Below are 24,247 nucleotides of genomic sequence, written 5' to 3'. Positions count from 1 at the left end.
GGCACAGCTGACTGGGCAGAAACCCACACGGCCCAGCCCCTACAGGAAGAGAGGGGTCACCGTCAGAGTGTGCTTGGTTCCCAATCTGCCTGGCCCCATGGCCCAGAAAAATTAATTAACTTGGGCAGTGAGACAGCAGAGCCTAATCTTATAGCCCCATCCTTTCCTGGGCTAAGAGGAACAAGGTATGAAAAGGGGTCCCAGAAACCCCATTTTCAACATTTCCATAGCAGATCTTTCCCGAAGATATCTTGTGCCCATGCAGAGGTAATCACCAAATCCTCAGTGCTGGTGTAGCAAAGCTAGAAAAGTTGTAACCGACAACTAATGTGTCAGATGACCTTGGACAAGTGACTTCCACTCTCTAGGGAAGTTCTCCTATTTATGAAACAGGAGGTTGGACGAGAGAACTGCTAAGTTCCTATTAGCTTGGAGATTCGACAGTTCTCGAGCCTTTCTCCAAATGGTGGCAGTGCACAAGGCCACTCTGACCACACTGTCGGAAATAAAGACAACTGGAGTTTGAGCACGGCTTATGGGGAGGATGCCTGTGCCTCATCTGAGACCAAAAGTGGGCACAGAAAGACTTAATGCCTGTGAGGAGCTATAACCTGGGTCTTGCAAGAGAAGCAGGGTAAAGATGGGCCACAAAGGGGAGAAATGTGAGGGGCCCAGGTGGCAAGGAACCACAGAGGGTAAGGCTGGAAACTTCAGGTAAGATGTCTGGACTGACATGTTCTGTCCCAGGCTCAGAACTTCAGAAAGAGGTGGAGACTTTGAAAGGGTATCTGTTCAGCTTCAGGGAACAGTCAAGAACACATGGCCAGCAGCTGAAAGGAGGGAGAAAGCAGGGCTGGGGACGCGGACACAGCTGTACATGTGACAGGGTGGCTGAACCACACAGTAAGACAGTAGTACGTGCAGACAGGAGCAGGATGCGGTGTTCTCACAATGGGAACAGCTGACTGAGGCAACAGCACCAAAGCAGCATAGCCTCTTACAGGAAACCGGCCCAGGCTGCCGCGGTAACAACCCTACAGAGGGCGCACCGGCCCTCTCGGTCGTGGGTGGGCAGCAGCATCGGGTCACTCGCATTAGGCAATCATAGCAGGAAGCTCTGGCTACAAGCGCCTTGGCAAGGGTGGATTTCTCAGTCAAGTAGTCAATGTTCAGCTATGGCTTAGCTCCTAATTATCCTGTCTGCTATCATGCAGACGCATGTTCTTGTCCCAATTTGAGCAGTATGAAGTCTCTGTGTGGACAAGACAAGCTGCTCAGCAGACACTCGGAGAACTGATTCGAGGGCCGTACACAATCATGGCTGTTCTCCTAGCTGTCTTTAGGCCATCTGGCAGGTCCTGGGATGCCCAGCATACGTGTCACCCACAACACAGAGGGTCGTGTGAGCACGCTACCCATCCTGTAGACGGGCCCTACAGGAAAGGTGTTTTTCTTATACCAGCTTGGGTCACAGGGCAGAGAGTCTTGCACAAGGTGGGAGAGGCAGCTTGCACCAGGACAGGGTATTAAGAATCCATCTCCAGGTCCAAGGTGGAAGCTAAATGGCTAATTCTCCGCCCCCCCCCCCCAACTTTCCCCAACAGCGCCGTGGTGCTTGATGGCAAGATTTATGCAACTGGCGGCATTGTTAGCAGTGAGGGGCCTGCCCTGGGCAACATGGAAGCCTATGAGCCCGCGACCAACACGTGGACCCTACTCCCCCACATGCCCTGCCCTGTGTTCAGACATGGCTGCGTTGTGATAAAGAAATATATTCAAAGCGGCTGACATCGGCAGAAAGCCCACGTGGAGTCTGGACAAGTCGGGTGAGGCAGATGCTACTCACGGTGATCAATGTTCAGCAACACCAATAAGAGGCCGATAGACACAATCGAAGAAATCACTGCGCTAAACATTTTGAATACTCTCTACATTGAATGTAGAAAATCATCCTCGCCTTTGGGGGAAACGGGGGCATAGCGCTCCGAGCAGCAGGAACCACAACCATCCGAGGAGCTGGGCCGAGGGCTGGGGGGGGGCTCCTGCAAAGGCACTTGCTCTGAACGGAGGCGCTCACTCTGCCCGGTGCAATAGAGTTTCACATATTTTTTCAACTGGGAGAGAGAAGCTGATTTTTCCTTCCTGCAGAGCAAGTTTGATCCCTACACAACCATAGATCAGTTAACCTATGACAATATTAGGTGTCAGGCTCTCTTGGAATAAGATCAAAGTGTCCTTATCACTTTGATTCCTACTTTTGTTTTTAACCAATCTACACTTTTCAGTGGCCGAGAGAAGAGAAGGGACAATACTGTGCTGCACAAGGCCTGGGAGGTCCCTGCTGGTCCCTGCTGGGATGAGGACGAGTCCAGCCACCTGTGCAGAGCCAGATGTGGCTGGAGCCACAGCGCAGGGAGCAGCCTAGGGACAGCTGGGAGAACCTTTGTCCTTCACGGGTTTCTCTACCTTATTTTTGCTGGAGGACAGGTGACCGCGCTAGCTTTCTCTTGTCCGATATGAATTATTTAGATTTCCAAGGCATTTTCTTGATAAACAAAAAGGCTATTTTTAAGTACTGAGAGAAGGAGGAGGCCATGAGAGGGATAATGCAGGAATTCCCAAAGCTCTTCGCAGGTAGTGCCAGAGTGGGGCATTTGCTCTAATTTTTTCTACGTGCAGAATAGAGGATCTCTCCTGGGTGGGGGTGAATACCCCCGTTTTATTTTTTAAAAAATGTAACTCCCAGACAGCCCCATTAAGAGCTGTGCCTCATGGAGGCATTGTCAAAGAAGATTCTGTTCTAGAAGGAAACCAGTTCTGGCTCATGACACCAGTCCAGCTCCCTCCATGAGGTCAAGCTGAGGACCCAGGCCGGGTAGGAAGGGAGGAAGGGAGGGAGGGAGAATAAATGTCTACAAAGCACAGGAGACTATTTTTGATATTTATAGCTATATATTAAGGCACCTGCCACAAGAGCTCTCAGGATAGGGACAGCCTTCGTAGACGAGCCATGACAGCCACGGCCTGAGGGGCATGAGCAGAATCACTCCTCCTGTAGCATTTTAACCAGAGAAAGGGGAGCCAGGAGGGAGGTCACACCGTGGCTCATGAGAGAAAGGCCTTCCTGCCAGTCCTCAGACCCTCAAACCTCACGCGGTGACCAGTTTCCATTCCAGGGCAAGAAGAAAGCCGCCACCACTGCGCTTGTTTAGTTGAAGTTGGTACCAAATACGCATTCGCCATTTTTATATCTGGGAAGTCAACTTGCCGTCATTTCATAATAAAAACCATTTCTAAGGAGAAAAGGACAGGACAGGACGTGCTTTCCATCTTTCGGTATTTGATGACACAAAATTCCAGTTCTAATGTCGGGCATCAACTTCTAGCACTACAAGTGTGGCTCCCACTTGGACAAGATACCGAGCTTCGTTTATGCAGTTTTTACTATTATTTATTCTTTTAAAAAGTAATAAGCACAAAACTACATACGTTGTATGTCATTTAAAGTATTTATGTCAAACAGGGTGCAAGTGTGAACCCAAGGACCGGAGCACAAATCTCTAACTGCCTGGGGCAGGGCCGATGTTAGCGTTGGCGTGCGTCTGCCTCCAAAGGAGGCGTTAGTGGTCAGCGAGACTCAACACAGACGACATTGAAATTCCGCTTCTCTCCTCATCTATCACACTGGAGCAACACTGGCTATTTCTGTGAATGATACAAAACAGGGTTCTCTGTAATGGTATTGTACATAGTATATGTTTATTGTTAAGTTCTTGTTATATTATAATAAATATATTTATAGATCTAGACTCAGAAGCCAGTGGAATGCCTTTGTGTGCATTGATGGCCACAGTGATGAGGAAGTCCATGCAGGCCTGCTCCTGCTCTCACACATCAGCTGTCTGGGCTCTCTCGGAGCCTTTAGTACAGGTCTTGATGATTAGAAAGGACAGGACTCCTTGGCAAGGGAACCCGCAGACCGACTCTGCTCTACTAAGGATATCCACACGAGGCTTCCCCCGGGGCAAGGGATGACTGCTCACTCTCTTGCAGGGAAAGAAGTTGAACAGAGTAGTAGGAGAAGGTAGATTCACCAGCATTTCATCCAGGCAAAGAGCCCCATGCCCTTAACCCCCAGATCTCACAAAGACCTGGCATCTTCTTGCGAGAAAACATGTGAAGAAGGTGGATGAGGGTAGGTGGTAGTGGGAGTTCTTCAGGGAACTCGGGTAGGGCCTATATTGGTAGAACACACACTTGCCAAATAGGTATCTGCAATGGTATCTTCAGAAACACAAGTCCTAGAGGAAAAGACGGAAAATGTGTAGAAGATTCCAGTCACGAAGAACTGAAATTATAACCTGTTATAAAAACCAAGCAATAGTCTAGTGAGCTCCTTCCTTCTCTACTTAATTTCCCTATATCAAGGAAAACATGTTCTCTGGGCCTATGAAGAGTCTGTTTACTCTTACCATAAAAGATATGTGTAAAAGAAAAAAAAAAAGACACATGTTATTAGAAGCCCATGTAACTATGGGAGGAGTCTCCCCTGTTGAACTCAAGGTACTACCATCAGACCTGGCAAGACTCAGGCACAGAAGAGATGGACCGCATTGTGTGTGTGTGTGTGTGTGTGTGTGTGTGTGTGCGCGCGCGCGCACGCAAATTTAAAAAAAATCATAGCCAAAATAAGGAAACAGTCAGGAAAAATATTTGCAATCCATATGACAAGGGATTAATATCTTTACTGACGAGACTACATAATTCAATAAGAAAACATTAAGTGATTCCAATTGTTTAACAGATCATCGACCTTACAAGAGGAAACATTGCTAGTAAATATAAGACAGGTTGGTAGTTATCAAAGAATGAAACTTAGACAAAGAGGTACCATTTTCACCTACTAAATTAGCTTCCCTAATCTAAAAATAAAAGGGGGAGAGGTGCTGGGAGAGCTCTAAATGCTGATAAGGAGCAGTGAAACTCACTAGTGCCAAGGGTTCTATGAACTGAAATGGCTTCTAGAAAGCAATGTGGCAGGTGGCATGTATCAAGAGCCTAAAAAGTATCTGACCCAGTAAATCCACTTCTGTGCATCCGTCAGGAAATGTCCTACAATAACTACCTCCCACCTACTGACACTAACTTTATGCCAGACACTGTGCTAAGCACTTAGCGCATTGAATCCTTACAATTCTACAAGATAGCCACCAAAGACAAGCAGCATTATAAACCACACTGTAAGATTCATATTTGTATATGACTGTGATTATGTAAGATATGTACAAAGATATATAAGCTATAAAGATACATAAAATATGTATATAAAAATGGCCAGATGTGCAGTCATGAAACTATTAGTTGTACTGATGCAATTATGGGCTGTTTTCCTTCTCTCTTTTCCAAAATGTATATAAAGAGATGCTACTTTTATAATAAAGATACAGATATAGATATTTTAATGGGGAACCGGGGACAGAAAGTAATCTTTCCCCCATGTTTTAGTCTGAGAAATTCTCGATTATTTCCTGTTTTGGCCACCATAAGCAATGGAAAAGTTAGAGTTTAGAATAAAGAAACAAATAATTACAGATAAGAAAATTGCCAGTAATAATCAAGATTGGTTTTTTCAAACCTAAAGGTTAGGAGTGAAGGGATTATATCTTTCAGGGCATGAAGATTTTCATGAAGCAAATGAACTTCACATTCTTGGAAGGTCAAGAAAAAAAAAGGACAGTAATAAAGAAGGAAACATTCTAGTTCGACATAAGGATGAATGGATGAGTGCTAAAAATCTGGAATGGGTTACCAAGATCCTTGTGAAGGGCTTCTCTAATCTCAATACTATATTTGTGTAGCATAACTGCATACATTATTTTATTCTCTCAACTACCCTAAACATCATAGGGCATCATCTTCACTCTTCAAGAGGAAATAATCTTAGAAAAGCGACCTGAATGCACTAACAGTCCTGCCACACCCCAAGTACTCTCCATACATTATCATATCTATTCCTCCTAACAATCCTGCAGGTGGCTATCCCTGCTCCACAGGCTCCAGACGTGAAACAGAGTCCGGTCTAAGGCACATTGGCATTCAAACCCCACTCGGTGAAACTCCAGAGAGCCTGTGCTACATCACATGGCCTCGTCAAGGCTGCCTGGACTTACATAGCTCCTATGACTCTAAGACTAAGGTTCCTTCCTTTTCCCCAAGCCATCTCTGAAATCTGTACTAAGAAAAGGAATTCTGTTAATATGATAGACATGCTGCTCTGTGTTAGACATGGCCCTCTTGAGAAGCAAATTTCCCTACGCCTTGCGAGAATGTCCGCACAGGAAATGGTTCTGGGGGAAGGAAAGAGCCCACTGAAAGCAGGTATCAGGCCATCCACTGCTCCCTCATTTGAAACTCCTGTGAGCCTTCACTCTGCAATAAACTCTCAAGGGGTTCCTAATGTTCTTGCTGACCACAACCCAGGGCCTGAGAGAGGAAAGGAAAGGGAGGAACAGCATTCGTACCTAGGCTGCACCACCCTCAGCTACAAAGGGCATATCATGACCTTGGCATCAAAGAAGTAGGTTCAACTGTTCTCCCACCTGGGTCAAGGGTCTGAAATGTGGAGCCGACTCTAAGAGTCTGCCTTTATCGCGTGATGGCAAAAATGAGACCATCCAAGAACCTGTGTTTACCTTCCCAAATTTATAATCCACATGCTCTGCTATCCTCTAACATTTGGCAGATCACTTGAGTGTCTTTCCTCATGAACGATGAGGACAGCCTTTGAGTAGATCATACTAGGTCGATAAGACTATGTTCTCAGCAGGCAAGGGCCATACCCTCTTACCTTCCCCCACAGGGCACTTCACCCTGATGAGTAGTGACAGATTACTCAAAACTCTACTGGCAGCAAGAAAAATGTTTTGAGTTATGAAAACTATAAAGGCAAGGCTATGATTCTGCGCAATGTTTTGGCCATCCCTGTGTCTATAGATGACTAAAGAAGCAACAGCTTTTGTTAAAGCATTTTTATTTACCATGTGTATAGAACTCCTTCATTCTTGTTGAAACTAGCCACTGCTAGTGCAAACCTGTGCACCATGGGATCCATCAGCCTTTCTGCTTAGGGCTTCAGCCTGGGGACTTTGCATCCCTGCTGGTAAAAGTCAGTCTTTGAGACTCTACATTTCACCCCTCCACTCTCCAGTACCTCTCCATTGCCACTGCCTTATTTTTAAGCCCTCATGACTTCTTGCCTTAGTCATTGCTATAGCCTCTTTCTTCCGGTTATTTTTTAAATAACAACTTTATTGACATATAATTCACAAATGGTAAAACTCATCCTTTTAAAGTATACAATCCAGTGGCTTTTAGTATATGCAGAGTTGAGCTACCATCACCCCTACTCAACTGGAGAACATTTTCATCATCGCAAAAAGAAACCTGAATCCACTAGTAGTCACTCTCCACTTTCCCCACTGCCAGTGCATGGTTACCACTAATCTACTTTCTGTTCTTAGGAATTTGCCTATTATGGACACGTCATATAGATGGAATCATACAATACGTGGTCTCTTGTCTCTGGCTTCTTTCACTCAGCATACTGTTCTCAAGATTCACGTATGTTGTAGTGTAGATCATTCCTTTTTATGGCTAATACTCCACTGAACAGGTATATTAAGTGGATATACATAAAAACAGATACATCTGGGGGCACCTGGCCAGCTCAGTTGGTAGAGCATGTGACTCTTGATCTCAGGGTCATGAGTTCAAGTCCTACATTGGGCAGAGAGGTTACTTTTAAAAAAAATTGTTTTTAATGTTTATCCATTCATTAGTTGATAGATGTTTGAGTTGCTTCTACATTTTAACCATTAAGAATTATGCTGCTATAAACTTTTGTATACTGTTCAAGATTTTGAGATTAAATAAATTTGGGAAATGCTAGGTAAAACAAGGTTAAACAGGCTTCTACTATAGTACTTCTCAGGGTCAAAAACAGACTAACACTCATTCCAATTTTACTACAATGGATACACAGGCAATGTTTTCCAAACTTATGTGGCAACAAATTGCCCCCCATGCCCTAGAAAACTTCTCTTCGAAAATTATGATATAAGCTCAAATAGTCACATGGGATTCTGGAGTCAATACATCTGACCCTCATCTTTGAGAGAAGCACAAGAGCAAGTAAAGGTAATATTGTGAAAGATTCAGAAGCAAATTCTGATTTAGAATTCTCAAAATGTTTCTTATATTGATACATTTTTGTATGTTAGCAGATCAGTATTCCTTGAAGTCAACAAATCCTTTTTCTGAATACAGCAAAATACGTTTCACTACAATTTCCTAAGTGCCAAAAAGATTTCAGCATCTCTTATACTGTAATATAAAAAGACTGAAATAGGGGTGCCTGGGTGGATCAGTTAGTTAAGCAGACAACTTCAGCCCAAGTCATGATCTCATGGTCCGTGAGTTCAAGCCCTGCATCCGGCTCTGTGCCGACAGCTCAGAGCCTGGGACCTGCTTCAGATTCTGTGTCTCCCTCTCTCTCTGCCCCTCCCCAACTCGTGCTCTCTCTCAAAAATAATTAAAAAAACTTTTTTTTAAAGACCAAAATAAACAGTTACACTATAACCACTCTACACAACTAAAATACCCAACCCACTATATTCAGTGATAGTTGCAAATGCATGACCTGACAATTCCGGGAAAAGATTCTCAGGCATTTTGTACTTTATTAATTTATTTATTTTGAACAACATGACAATCCTCTCAACAAGAGGACTGTATCTATCAGAGATCAGGGAACAGAGAAATCACTTGTTCAAACAACACTGAAATTTTCTAATTCCACTATTCTCATTAAAACTAATAAAACAAAAATATGATTTAATATTTGTGTTTAGATTAACATTTGTGGTAACAGTGAGATAAATTTTCATCTAATTCCAGTATAAAACTTCAGCATCTGGGAGAAAAAAAGTGCTTTTGATGATCTTTTGCTTTTTTGATTCTGTGTATATACATTTAAGTTCAAACAATGTGGAAATTAGTGTAAAGAAATATTCCAAAGATGTGAAACTGATTTTTTATAGTGTGATAGGCAATTACTCCTTTCTTTGCTACCAACTCCATTTTAAACATAATCTTATTAAAGAAATTTCCTTATTAAACCGTGGTAAACTACAGAACTGACAGCTTACTGAGGTTTCCTTTAAATATGTGAAGTAATTTGAGACTTCCCACCACAAATACATTTCAGTAATATAATAAGTACAATGTTACTTGTGGATTGTCACATTTCTTTTTAAAGGGATATTCTGTTGTGAAGTCTTGTTAAACTACTTTGCACTCATGAAAATGCTAAAATAGAAATTTGTAATTAATTTCCAACACTTTCCCAAGGAACTTTATGCTATAAGCAAAGTAACTATATGCACTGTTTAGAAATAATGCTATCTCACATCAAAATTAACTTTGCTTTGTTGCCATAATGAGAACGTTAGGAAAGCTCTAAGCTCTGTGTAGATAGCCACAGACACATGATTCAGATTATTCATGTGTTTTTTATTAATAGTTCCACAAGTTTTTTAAGCCTGTGGTTTTACATGTGGCTCTCAAAGAGTAATGCCTACTGATTTACCATTTGTTGAGAAACTGGAAATTCCAGAGCGTTTGATAACCTACAAGGATGAAATTTTTGAAGCTTTACCTGACACTGGACCCTTTTTTTAAACCTGTATCTGTTCTACCTAAGACATTTTAAACTCTAGCTCTGACAAAATTCTCCGTCTAGCACATTCACATGGTTCCCCTTCTATATTTGGTCTTTAGTTTCATTACAGATGTTCAGTTCCTAGATTCTTTCCATTGTCTTCCAAGTTAGCAGTCCTACTCTGGTTACCCTGGTTTCATGTCCATCCATACCCAGGAATGGAATGCCTCTTCCAAAAGTTATCTCAAGGACCTAACATTCTGGTCCTTCAATCAGACCAACAAGGCAAAACTACAATCCTAACTGTAACCCCAATCTAACTATCAGCCTCCTCTGAGGCTTTATTTGGGGTAATACTACAAGGAGATAAAAACCCACATTTACATAGGCTGGTGCCATGACTCATACATGGTGCCCACACCTTTTTCTCATTGTTCCTGAGGCTCCTTCCTATTTCCACCAGAGACTACTACAGACTTTCACTTTCCCCCTTGTTTCCTAATTAGAACCCCTCACTCTTGGGGCACAGGGTGGCTCAGTAGGTTGAACGTCCAACTTCAGCTTAGGTCATGATCTCGTGGTCTGTGAGTTCGAGCCCTGCATCAGTCTCTGTGCTGACGGCTCAGAGCCTGGAGCCTGCTTCAGATTCTGTGTCTCCCTCTCTCTCTATCTGCCCTGCTCACACTTTGTCTCTCTCAAAAATAAACAGTAAAAAAAAAAAAAAAAAAAAAGAATCCCTCTCTCTTGGCAGAAGAGCATCCCTTTGCAAAAAAACAACTGAGGTGGAGGATGGTAACAAAGGCAGTACAGTTTTTTTTAAACCTTCCTGAATAGCCCATTGACAACAGAGAAACCACAAAGAAAAACTCACAGACTCATGAATAACATCTAAAATAAAACTAAGTAACAAGGAATCTCTGGAACCCCCAATCCCAAGTGGGTAGGATCAAATCACTAACATCTGTGAGACGGTGGTCCATATGTGAAGAGGAGAACCATGGGCATCTAATGGAATTAAGAACCCCCACAGGCGTTCACTGGAGAGCTGGGGGCAGAACTAAGGGCACCTGAGCCTAGAAGCCTTGCAGTCCTCAGGTGAGGGCAAGGTTCTGTGCACACGTGAGCCTTGTGAATCCTCAAAAACAATATGCCAAAGCCCCCTTTCAGGACCACACCCCATAGAGACAAAGCTACTAGGGACAGAGTCTAAACTGAACAACACAGGGACCAAAGAAAGAGAGACCCAGATAAAAGTAGGAGACAGAACCAAGTCAAGAGATTTCAGAGAGTAAGCAGCCCTATATTTAACATTTCACCGGGGCACCTGAGTGGCTCAGTCAATTAAGAGTCTGACTTTGGCTCAGGTCATGATCTCATAGTTCATGAGTTCGAGCCCCGCAGTGGGCTCCGTGCTGACAGCTTGGAGACTGGACCCTGCTCTTGATTCTGTGTCTCCCTCTCTCTGTTCTTCCCCCGCTCACACTCTGTCTCTCTTTCTCAGAAATAAAGATTAAAAAAATTTTTTTTTAAACACTTCACAAAAATAACAGAAGAGAGAGCTCTAGCGCTGTGAAATTCAGGCTTCCTTTTAAAAGTTCAAGGAAATCTCATATAAAAGTGAGCAACAAACAGATTGAGGGGAAATCTCATATAAATATATTACAAGAAAAGAAACTTTAAAAGGAGAAGGCTACCCCCTAAAGGCAATAAGAGCCCTCCAGAAAGACATGCCTAAAAAATACATGAAAACTATGACCTACTATTTCAAAACAAGCAAAAGGACACAAAACAATAACAGAAAAATGAAAAAAATATATATAAACCTGAATTAGAAAAACTCACAAAGGATATGAAATAACTCAGGAAGAATGAGAATGCTTGCTTCAACAGCACACACACTAAAACTGGAACAATACAAAGATCAGAATTAGAAAAAAAGATCACGTTAGAAATGTATACTAAAGTAGAAAGAACATAAAAGTTAACAACAACAACAACACAACAACAAACCCAGTAGGTACTGCCTTAAGACAAACAGAAGGGGGGAAAAAAGGCAGGAAATTTTTTTAAGTTAACAAAGAAACGAAAGAATTTATGGTTCTGGTTAAGATTCAGTGAGCACACCCCACTCTCTCCCCGACTGATGACAACCACAAGTCCTGGACAAAAGACATAAGCAATTACCTAAGGATTCTGAAAACCACATAAAGCAGGTGAACTGGGTAGGAAACACAACACTCACACAATGACCCGCACAGTGGTGAATTTCCAGGTTTCCTTTTTATCTTCTGTATTTCTCAGCTTACACTCTAGGGCAGCCAGGATCTCAGAAGGAACATGCTCTCTCTAGACCCTCCAGACCTAAACCCAGCTGAGCCTCAGTGATAAATTGTCCTCATGGCACCAATGACGATGATAACAGGCAAATCCCTAAAGCTTCTTTTCTCTCTTTCCATCTAGACCACCAGGAAAGGGGACTCTTGGGAACCCAAGAGTGTGGGAGAAGATGTCAAAGAGGAGGGAGCAGGAGAATGAGACCCTTTAAATTCCTGTGTGAAATCCTGAGTTGCACATGCGTAGAAATGACCCAGATCAACAGAGCAAAGGCCACATCCAAACCATGATGGGGACCACCCCCAGAGCCCCCTAGACTGGCCCCTGGGTGGTGCACATGTGGAGCTGTATCATTTTCCCACTGCTGCTGTAAAAAACTACCGTAAACTTAGTGAATTAGGACAACACAAATGTACTATCTTATGGTTCTGGAGGCCAGAAGTAAAAAAATGGGTCTTAATGTGCTAAAATCAAGGTGTCAAGAGACCTGTGTTCCTTCCTGGAGCTCTAGGGAAGAATCTTTTTTCCTCGATTCTTCCAGCTTCTAGAGGCTTCCTGTATGCCATGGTTTGTGGCCCTTTCCTCCATCTTCAGAGAATGTCACTCCAACCTCTGCTTGGTCATCACATCTCCTTTTCCTGACTCTGATTGTCCTGCCTCCCTCTTATAAGTACCCTTGTGATGACACTGGGCCCACTCATATAATCCAGAATAATCGCCCCATCTGATAATCCTTAATCATATCTGCAAAATCCCTCTTACCAACAGATATATTAAAATGGTATACCAAACCATATTTAAATAATCCAAAAGACTCCAAAAAAGGAGAAAAAGAAGAGTAAAAAAGAGGGACAAACAGAAAAGATAAAAAGTTAAATCCAAACCACCTCACACTCATTAGGATGGCTGCTATCAACAATGCAGAAAATACCAAGCGTTGATGAGGATAGGGAGGAATCAGAACCACTCTGAATTGTTGGTGGGAATGCTTTTACATGGCGCATCACGGTTGCACATGGTGCAAACATGACAGAATACAGTATGGCAGTTCTTTAAAAAATTAAAAATAGAATTACTATATGACCCAGCAATTCCACTTCTGGGCATATACCCAAAAGAACTGAAAGCAGGGACTCAAAGAGATATTTGTATACCCACATTCAACGCATTATTCACAATAACCAGAAGGTGGAAGCAACCCAAGTGCCCACCAATCGATTAATGTATTTTTAAGACACAATATACACATACAATGGAATAGTATTCAACCTCAGAAATAAAGGAAATTCTGGCTGAGTGAAATAAACCAGTCACAAAGGACAAATACAGTCTGATTCTACTTTTTATTTTTAATTTTTTAATGTTAATTTTTTTTTTGAGGGGTGGGGGGAGGAGCAGAGAGAGAGGGAGATACAGAATCTGAAGGAGGCTACAGGCTCTGAGCTGTCAGCACCAAGCCCAGTGCGGGGCTCAAACCCATGAACTGCAAGATCATGACCTGATCGAAGTCCGACATTTAACCTACTGAGCCACCCAGGCGCCCCATCTGATTCTACTTATATGAAGTATAGGTTTTCCAAGATAAAAAAGGTTCTGGAGATGAATAGCGGTGATTGATGGTTGCACAATAATGTGAATGTACTGAATACCACTAGTTGTATACCTAAAAATGGTTAAGATGGTAAATTATGTATATTTTACCACAATTTTTAAAAATTACATTAAATGGGGGTGCCTGGATGGCTCAGTTGGTCAAACATCTGACTCTAGATTTTGGCTTAGGTCATGATCTCATAGTGCATGAGTTTGAGCCCCAAGTCAGGCTCTGTGCTAATAGCACAGAGCCTGCTTAGGATTCTCTCTCTCCCTTTCTCTCTGCTCCTCCCCTGCTCACACACACTCTGTCTCAAAAATAAACTTAATGGGGTGCCTGGGTGGCTCAGTCGGTTGGGCGGCCGACTTCAGCTCAGGTCACGATCTCATGGTTTATGAGCTCAAGCCCCGCGTCGGGCTCTGTGCTGACAGCTCAGAGCCTGGAGCCTGCTTCGGAATCTGTGACTCCCCCTCTCTCTGACCCCTCCCCAGCTCATGTTCTGTCTCTGTCTCTCAAAAAATAAATAAACTTTAAAAAAACATTTAAAAATAAACTTTAAAAAATTACGTTAAATGTAAATAATCTAAATACCCCAATTTAAAAACAGAGATTAGGAGATGGAAAAAAAAAACTAGAAAGACCCAGGTTTCTAAAAGAAACCTACTTGAAATATAAAAGTATACAGACATTAAAAGTATACATAATAACGTACAGAAATTTAAAAGTAAAATGATAGCTGGGGCACCCCTGGGTGAGTCAGTCAGTTAAGTGTCTGACCAGTTCAAGTCATGATCTCGGGGTTCATGAGTTCGAACCCCACATGGGGCTCTCTGCTGTCAGCACAGTGCCTGCTTCGGATCCTCGGTCTCTCTCTCTCTCTCTCTCTCTCTCTCTCTCTCTCTCTCTGCTCTTCCCCCACTTGTTCTTGCACTCTCTCAAAAAAAAAAATGAAAAAAAAAAGTGATAGAGACACAGTTAAGAGAATGGAAAAGATAAGCCACAGACTGGGAGGAAATATATGCAAAATACACCTCTGATAAAGCACTATGAGGGGCGCCTGGGTGGCGCAGTCGGTTAAGCGTCCGACTTCAGCCAGGTCACGATCTCGTGGTCCGGGAGTTCGAGCCCCGCGTCAGGCTCTGGGCTGATGGCTCGGAACCTGGAGCCTGTTTCCGATTCTGTGTCTCCCTCTCTCTCTGCCCCTACCCCGTTCATGCTCTGTCTCTCTCTGTCCCCAAAATAAATAAACATTGAAAAAAAAAAAATTAAAAAAAAAAAAAAGCACTATGATTCAAATTATACAAAGAACTCTTAAAACTCAACAATACAGGGGCGCCTGGCTGGCTCAGTCAGTAGAACATGCAACTCTCAATCTCAGGGTTGTGAGTTCAAGCTCCATGTTCGGTACAGAGACTACTTAAAAATAAAACTTAGGGATGCCTGGGTGGTTCAGTTGATGAAGGGTGTGACTTTGGCTCAGGCCATAATCTCACGGTTCGTGGGTTCAAGCCCCACACCAGGCTCTGGGCTGACATTTCAGAGCCTGGAGCCTCCTTTGTTTCTCTCTGCCCCTCTCCTGCTCTCACTCTGTCTCTGTCTCTCCCAAAAATAAATAAAACATTTAAAAAACTTAAAAATAAATAAATAAAATAAAATCTTAAGGTGCAGCTGGGTGGCAGTTGGTTAAGCATCCAACCTCAGCTCAGGTCATGATCTCACGGTTCATGAGTTCAAACCTGGCACTGAGCTCTGTGCTGACAGCTCAGAGTCCCAAGCCTGCTTCAGATTCTGTGTCTCTCTCTCTCTCTGCCCCTCCCCCACTCAGGCCGTCTGTCTCTCTCTCTCTCCTCTCAAAAATAAACATTAAAAAATATATATTACACACACAAGATTTAAACCAACATCTTCCATATAAAGACAGCAAATAAGCATGCGAAAAGATGCTCAACACCACATCATTAGAGAATTGCAAATTAGAACAATGAGATACTAACACACACCTATTAGGCCAAAATCCAAAACACTGACGATATCAAGTTCTGGTGAGAAGATGGAACATCAGGCACTCACTCTCATTTGTTGCTGGTGTGAATGTAAAATAGTACAGCCGTTTAGGAAGACAGTTGGGCTGTTTTTTACAAAACTAAACATACTCTTTCCATATAGTCCAGCAATTATGATATTTGGTATTTACCCAATGAGTTGCCAACTTATGTACACACAAAAACCTGCACATGAATATTTATAGCAGCCTTATTCAAAATTGCCAAAAGTTGGAAGCAACCAAGATGTCCTTCAATAGACAAATGGGTAACAGACTGTAGTACATCCATACAATGGAATGTTATTGTGTTAAAAAGAAATGAGCTATCAAACCATAAAAAGACACCAGGGAACTTTAAATGCATGTTGCTGAGTGAAAAGCGCCAAACTGGAAAGGCTACATCCTACATGATTCTCACTCCATGACATTCTGGAAAAGGCAAAACTATGGAGACAGTAAAATGATCAGTGACGGTGGGGGGGGGGGGGGGGTGCCTGAGTGCCTCAAGTCAGTTTAAGGGTCTCTTGATTTCAGCTCAGGTCATGATCTCACAGTTTGTGGGAGTGAACCCTGTGTCAAACTGCGCTGACAACACAGAGCCTGCTTGGGATTCGGTCTCTCCCTCTCTCTCTGCCCCTTCTCTGCTCATGTGCATGCTCTCCCTCTCACTCTCAAACTAAATAAAAACTTAAAAAACAATGTTTAAAAAAAAAGATCAGTGGTTGCCAGGGAAGGGAGCAAGGGATGATCAGGGGGAGACAGGAGGCTTGCAGGGCTCAGTGAAATGATTCCTAATGATGCTGCATGATGGATATATGTCATACATTTGTCAGAACCCAGAGAATGTACAATAGAAAGAATCAGCCCTACTGTAAACTATGGATTTTAGTTAATAATAATGTATCAATATTTGCTCATAAATTATAATAAATATACCATAGTGATGTAGAAGATGGTAATAATTGGGGAAACTGGTGAAGAGGGGGCAGGTAAAGAGATATAAGGGAACTCTGTCCTTTATGCTGCTTTTCTACAAACCTAAAACTGCAACAAAACAAAACGTCAATTTTTTTTTAAAAAGCAATGTGCAAAGGAGTATCTATAATAACTTCCCTTTTGTGTAAGAATAAGGGGGGGCAGAGGATAAGAGAATGTGTAACTTTATTTTAGCAAAAGAAACACCAGACAGATAAAAAAGAAACTAATGAGATTATGGCGGAAGGGATGGGGGCAATGACACTTTTCTGGATCTAACTGTTTTGAATAGTTATGACTTTTATAAGTATGTTAATGTCTTACACACTCTAACAAATAAGGATGGAAGGGAACTTAAAACTGAATGCAAACAAGAAAACAAAAGGATCTAACCCTTTTTTTTTTGAGAGGGAGAGAGAGCGCTCACGAGTGGAGGTTGGGAAGTGAGAATAAGAATCTTAAGTAGGATCCACGCCCAGTGGGGATCCCAACGCAGGGCTTGATCTCACGAATCACGACCATGAGATCATGACCTGAGCTGAAATCAAGTCAGATGCTTAACCAACCGAGCCACCCAGGTGCCCCAGAATCTAATTTATATTTTATTTCAAAAAATAATATAAGCAGGGTAAATGGGGGTAGAGGTAGAGATTAACCCAAGTAACTTCTGAACATAGTATTTAGACTATATGCCCTCATACTAAAGACAAAAGCACTATAAACATAATATTTAGCAGGGTTTTTTCCCCAGTGGTATGGGTTAACTCTGGTTTAACTACTTTTTATGTAATTAAGGATTTAGAAAATAAACATATTCAGAATAAAGGGAGCCATATTTCTTGCTGAACAAGGAGGTTTTATGTATGGAAAGATGAAAAGCTAGGACATAAGAAAGTAAAGTTATGGGAAAGGACAGACCACACAAACACTAATTAAAAAAACAACTAAGGTAGTTCTATTAATAACAAAGAAGACTATGAACAAGGACAATTACTAGGGACAAAAAGAATATTACATAATGATAAAACGTTCAATTCACCAGGAAGACATAACAATCCCAAATGTGTATGCAACTAACAAAAGAGCATCAATATAGGAAGCAAAAACTGACACAAATGAAAGGAGAAACAGACAAATCCACAGTTATTGTTGGAGAGTTCAATACTCCTTAGTAATTGATAGAAGTAGACAGAACACCAGCAAGAATACGGAAGACTTAACAACACAAGCAACCAATGTGACCTAACATTATAGAACCCTCCACCCAACAACACAATACACACCTCGTTTAAGGTTGATACGAAATATTAACCGAGCACCCACCTGGCTCGGTAGGTAAAGCATGTGACCCTTGATCTCAAGGGTTGTGAGTTCAAGCTCCACGTTGGGTGCAGAGTTTACTAACTAAATGAACAGCTAAAATTTTTAACTTAATCAAGATAGATCATACTCAAGGTAACAAAACAAATCAAAATAGACTTAAAAGAATTAAAATCATACACGTATGTTTTTTGACAACAGAATTAAATGAGAAATCAACACAAAATCTAGGAAACCCCAAATACTTGAAAATAAAATAATACAAATTTAAATAATCTAGGAGTCAAAGAGGAAGTTTTAAGATAAAGTAGAACATATTTTTAAATGAATGAAAAGGAAAAATACAACATATCAAAATGTTTGGGATGCAGCTAAAACATTGCTTGTAAGTTTTTAACAGTAAATCTTCATATTAAAAAAGAAAAATGTCTCAAACCAATAATCTAAACTTCCTGTTTAAGAAACTAAGCATAAACCAAACAGAAGGAAGGAATTAACTTAGGAATGTAAATCAGAAAAATGAAAATGAAAAAAGTAGGAAAAAGTCCATGAAACCAAACATTAGTTTTTTAAAAGATGAATAAAAGTAGACTAACCAAGAAAAAAAAGGAAGCCACAAATTGTTAATTTCAGATACAAAAAAAGGGATATCACTACAGACACAGCAGAGTTTAAAAGTGAACAAAGACTGGGGCACCTGGGAGGCTCAGTCAATTAATCATCCAACTCTTAATTTTGGCTCATATCATGATCCCAGCGTCATGGGATTGAGCCTCATGGCAGGCTCCACACTGAGCATCGAGGCTGCTTCAGATTCTCTCTTTCTCTCTCTCTCTCTCTCTCTCTCTCTCTCCCTCTGCCCCCTCCCCTGCTCACACTGGCACACTTTTTCTTTAGAAAAAAAAAAAAAAACATCATAAAAGCTAATAAAGACTAGTAGAGTTGTGTCAAAAGGACTCCGGAACCAACTTGAAAAGGCTCCCCACAGGCCATAGATGGGAACATTTTAGCAGCAATATGCATACTAATGGCAATGCACTAAATTATATCAAATATGTTTAAAGCTATGAATTCATAATGATGCAAAGAAAACTATTTCATCAGTTTTGAATAGGAAGATCATTCATTTTTAAAACTAGTTAATAGGGGCACCTGGGTGGCTCAGTTGGTTGGGAGACTGACTCTTGATTTCGGCTCAGGTCATGATCTCAAGGTTTGGGTTCGAGCCTTGCATCAGGCTCCGCACTATGACAGTGTAGAGACTGCTTGGGATTCATATTCTCTCTCTCCCTCTCTCTCTCTCTCTCTCTCTCTCTCTCTCTGCCCCTCCATGCTCTCTCTCAAAATAAATAAACTTAAAAAAAAATTTTAAATAAGTAACTAAAACTATTAAAGATAAAGAATCAAGTATTAATCATACCTACAGAACAGACAACACAATCACAAATGAGTAAGGAGCGATTTCATTGGAACTCACCATTTTGCAAACTTTAATGAATTAAGATATCTAAGCATTTAGTATCAATCACTGCTAACATCACAAAAATAAATAAATTACCAGACACTATGTGCCTAACAAAAGCACACACTCTTACTTACGAAGTAGGCTTGCAAAAAGTAGTAGAACCAGAGTCTGATTAATGATTAAGCCTCTAGATCAGTGCTGCCCAATAGAAACATAACATAAGCCATATACATATTTAAGTTTTATAGTAAACACATTACACAGAGTAAAATGAACTAGATGGAAATTATGTTTTAATAAATTGAACCCAAATATCCAAAATACCATTTCAGTATACAGTCAATATAAAATAACTAATGATATTTTATATTATTTTTATAATAAATCTTTAAAGGAAGTGTGCATTTTACACTTACAGCACTTCTCAATTTGGACTAGCCACATTTCAAGTGCTCAATAGACACTTGTGGATAGTGGCTACCATATTGGGCAGCACAACTGAAGATCCAAGTACCAGTTCATGGGAAACACAAAGAACAAATTACATTAGCCTCACCATAGATATTCAATCAGCAAAATCCAGACTCTGGGAAATTCAACAGGTGGAAACCTGGTTTCTTCATCAAATTCGTGACAAGGAAAAAAGACTGAGGAGGAATCTGTAGGTTGAGATTCAAAGGACAAAAGAGTAAAAAAGGAAAAACTTAAATGTGGAGTTTAGAAATGCCCACATCTGATAAAACTGTAAGAAAAACAAAAACCTCATTGCCATAAATGTTAAGATATTGGTAACACTGCGAGAGATAAAGGGGGTTTTAACTGGAATGGAACACAAAGAGAGTTTCTGGATTGGCTGATGATTTCTTTTACCTGGGTGATGGTTATATCTTGTAATAGTTCATGATAAGCTATACATTTGTTTTTCAGCAGTATTCCATATCTGTTTATGTTTTATAATAACAAGGTATACATTTAGTAAATAGCTACGTATTTGATGGGAAAAGTTTGATGTGATTAAATTCTTAAACTTGACAAGTGTCTCATCCCATCCCCAAACTTACCACCTCCACCTGTAGGCCTGGTTTCTGGTCTTCAAGAATTAAATATCCTCACTCCTGTTCAAGACCAAAACTCTCACCAATGTTCCTGACTTTATCCCCTCCAGTCTTTTCTGATCTTAATCCATTAATTACCACTCTTCTCCATGTCTACAATCTCTACAGTTCTATGGAGGCAGTATAGGATATTGGTAAATAACTGGCCTATTGTGTCAGAACCCCAGGGTTCAAATTCTGATTCTGCTCTTTTACCAGTTGTCAGCCATGTGACAATCTCTCTGCGGTTAACTCTCCTTTTTAGTAAAATGAGGAAAAGAGTATCTACTTTATAGGGTTACTGTGAGGAATAAATGAGTTAATACATGAAACCCTTAGAAGACGGCCTGGAATCCAGTACATCTTCAATAAACGTTAGCTGCTGTCACCTTCAGTATATAAACATGCTCAGTCTTCATTTTTATCACAATCCTTTCTTCAATTCTGTGTACCTCTCTAGCTATGCCCTGACTCCTTCCCTTTTTCCTGAGAACAAAAAAGATCACCAAATTGTCATATCTACTGTCAAGGTTTCAGTACATATTTAATTAGCCTCCACTAGAACATTTGATATTATTCATTTTGAACATAAGATCTTCTCTTGAGTTCTGTGATACTACTCGTGGCTGTCTTGCTTTTGACAAGTTATGATCAGTCTGCTTTGTAAGACTTCCCCTACTACTGGTTAAACACTACTGTTCTTCTATGTACCATTTTCATTCTGCTTCAAAGAACCACTGACATGGCTTGATGCACACTTGTGGTTAAAACGACACTCAGGGCAGCTGACCCCAAAAGTCTCTAATTCTGAACTCTCCCATGCTTCAGATATATTTAAGACATTATAGATATTATATTATATGTTAAGATATTAAGATGTATATCTAAAGGTCTGCTGGACCTGGATGTCAAAATGTCCAACGCTGCATTCACTCCCGATTTGCTACTCTCTCCTGTCCATTCTCAGTTAATGGTGCTACTCATCTACCTGAATACCAGGCAGAAATCTAAGAGCAATTTGGGGCTCCTCTTTTATCCTCATCTCCCAAATCCAATCACTTAGTTCTAATGATTTTACCCCTTCATTTTCTAAGAGAAACTACCCCTTTCTCACCATCCTTACCACAAATTCCCTCGTTCAGGCCTGCAGCATTTCTCACCTTGAACACAAGAAAGGCATACAAAGTCCTTGTTAACTTCAAACACTACTCTTTGCTTTAGAACACAGCAAACTAGATGTGCCCATAGTGGTATGAACCTAACATGTTTGCTTCTGTTTCTATGTCTTTGTTATACTGTTCCCTCTGCCTGGAATGCTGTTCCAAATTTGTTACCACATTCCTTCATTTTCTGAGATGCCATTAAGGTATCACATCCACCAGAAAACCTTCTCAAGAATTCCTATGTAGGTTAAGTTCCCTTCCTCTATGATCTAATAGCATCTCAGCTACATCATTATCACTGCACTTACCTAAATTAAAAAAAATTTTTTTTTCTCTTAATATATCTTTTTCTACAGAGTAGTTACTTCCAAAGGAAGAAACTGCTTTCCTTAGCTTTGTAGCCTCAGTGCCTGGCACATACTTAGCAAACGGTAGGTAGTCAACATATCTTGTTGAAAGAAAATAGTTATTTTCCACATTCTTATCAAATAATTATTTCTGAAACTTGATTTTCACCATGTCATGGTTCTGTTCAAAAACATTCACGGATTGTCACATGGTATTTAGGCTGGTCCTCCAGAACAAAACCCCAAACTACTTACACTGCTTTATCTTCCACCGTACTTCCATATATTTATATATGGAATATATATATATATATATATATATATATATATATATATATATATAATATTTAATTCTAAACTACTCAGTCTTTCAAACTTTTTGACCTCTACCTCCCAAAACTATTATAACTTACTAAAGTGTTGGCCTTGAGACTCCTGGGTGGCTCAGTTGGTTAAGCGTCCAAATTTGGCTCACATCACAATCTCATGTTTGTGGGTTCTAGCCTCACATTGGGCTATGCACTGATGGCTTGGAGCCTGGAGCCTGCTTCACATTCTGTGTGTTCTGTCTTCCCCTCCCCTGCTTGTGCTCTCTCTCTCTCTCTCTCTCTCTCTCAAAAATAAATAATAGGGGCGCCTGGGTGGCGCAGTCGGTTAAGCGTCCGACTTCAGCCAGGTCACGATCTCGCGGTCCGTGAGTTCGAGCCCCGCGTCGGGCTCTGGGCTGATGGCTCAGAGCCTGGAGCCTGTTTCCGATTCTGTGTCTCCCTCTCTCTCTGCCCCTCCCCCGTTCATGCTCTGTCTCTCTCTCTGTCCCAAAAATAAATAAACGTTGAAAAAAAAAAATTAAAAATAAATAATAAACTTTTTTAAAAACTAAAATAAAATGTTGGCCTTTTAAATTCAATACTTACTTAGCAACTCATTAGCAATTACTCCACAATGCTGCATGACATTAAAAACATGTTATCAAGGGGGTGCCTGGCTCAGTCCATAGAGCCTGCAACTCTTAATCTCAGGGTTTTGAGTTCAAGCTCTGCATTGGGCATAGGTAGAGCTTACTTTTTTACATAGATAGAAACAAAACAAAACAAAACAATGTTGTCATAGATATCTGAATGGAATGGTCACACTCCTAACTTCCATATCTTCAGTAGATGAGTAGCAGGGGAAAGGCCCAAAACACTTTTTAACTTATAAAGACACTTTATATGTATATATGAATAGCACTAAATTTTTTTCTGCTTTACTCACCTTTTTTTCCTCCAGTCTAGTCCTCCTTCATCTTTCTTGGCTTGAAAGTCATCAGGAACAAGTAAAAAAGGATTAACTAGTATAGGACTTCTTTCCCTGGAGTTATGCTTCTTCTGTTAATCAAAATGCTAACTCGAAAAAATTCTAGACCACCAGGTTTCCAGAAAGAAACAGAAATTACACTAAGAAAATTAGAGTGTCTTCTGGCTTTTTGAGTATGGGCTTTCAGACCTGCCATATTAGCATTAAAGGTAGGACCATTAACCCAAGTGGTCTTATACAGAACAGTCATTTCTGTTCTTGGAACAAGAGGTGTTGTCAGGAACACAGTTGGCATTAAGAGAAGTCAAACTAAGAAGAAAGCTTGACTCCGTCACCTCCAAACGCTTTAAAGATAATTGTTGCTCCTAAAGGGATAAAAGCTCTCAGTACAAAATCTTCCAAAGAACACTTTAATTCCCGGGGCGCCTGGGTGGCGCAGTCGGTTAAGCGTCCGACTTCAGCCAGGTCACGATCTCGCGGTCCGTGAGTTCGAGCCCCGCGTCAGGCTCTGGGCTGATGGCTCAGAGCCTGGAGCCTGTTTCTGATTCTGTGTCTCCCTCTCTCTCTGCCCCTCCCCCGTTCATGCTCTGTCTCTCTCTGTCCCAAAAATAAATAAACGTTAAAAAAAAAAAAAAAAAATTTAAAAAAAAAAAAAAAAGAACACTTTAATTCCCTCTGAGTTCTTGGATCTAAAATACTGGCCTAATGAAAGGAAAATGAGGTTAAGAGAGCAAACGTGGGAGCAAACAAAAGGAGTACATATGTATATTCAAAAATCTCAAAATCATTTGTAAAAATAATCTACAAAGGCATTTCTGCTAAGAGATTTCAACTGAGATAACCAAACTGCAAAATTTCAGGGTCAGTTCTTAAAAGAATAGAGAATGACACTGAAGT

At 41.0% G+C, this 24,247-nt stretch overlaps 1 protein-coding gene and 1 long non-coding RNA gene across 5 annotated transcripts in view; one reads left to right on the top strand and one right to left on the bottom strand.

Annotated features, from left to right (window-relative positions):
- KLHL29 (kelch like family member 29) overlaps positions 1–3,809 on the top strand; it is a 312,316-nt gene extending 308,507 nt beyond the window's left edge. For all 4 annotated transcript variants that reach the window (XM_045447601.1, XM_045447598.1, XM_045447599.1 and 1 more), the window contains one exon: positions 1,605–3,809. In XM_045447601.1, the coding sequence (XP_045303557.1) occupies positions 1,605–1,762 (158 nt within the window). In that variant the 3' untranslated portion in view covers positions 1,763–3,809. The remainder of the gene's footprint in view (positions 1–1,604) is intronic.
- On the bottom strand, positions 3,434–22,583 carry LOC123581474. Its single transcript, XR_006703749.1, has 3 exons — positions 20,007–22,583; positions 4,044–4,301; positions 3,434–3,705 (listed from the first exon to the last, which is right to left on the bottom strand). It is a non-coding gene; the product is annotated as an uncharacterized LOC123581474 (long non-coding RNA).
- Positions 22,584–24,247: the final 1,664 nt, after the last annotated feature.

This window comes from Leopardus geoffroyi, chromosome A3 (genome assembly GCF_018350155.1).
Source record: "Leopardus geoffroyi isolate Oge1 chromosome A3, O.geoffroyi_Oge1_pat1.0, whole genome shotgun sequence".
In the NCBI taxonomy this organism is placed as follows: domain Eukaryota; kingdom Metazoa; phylum Chordata; class Mammalia; order Carnivora; family Felidae; genus Leopardus; species Leopardus geoffroyi.
The sequence above is the reverse complement of the archived record's forward strand: the minus strand, read 5'-3'. Positions and strand labels throughout refer to the sequence as shown.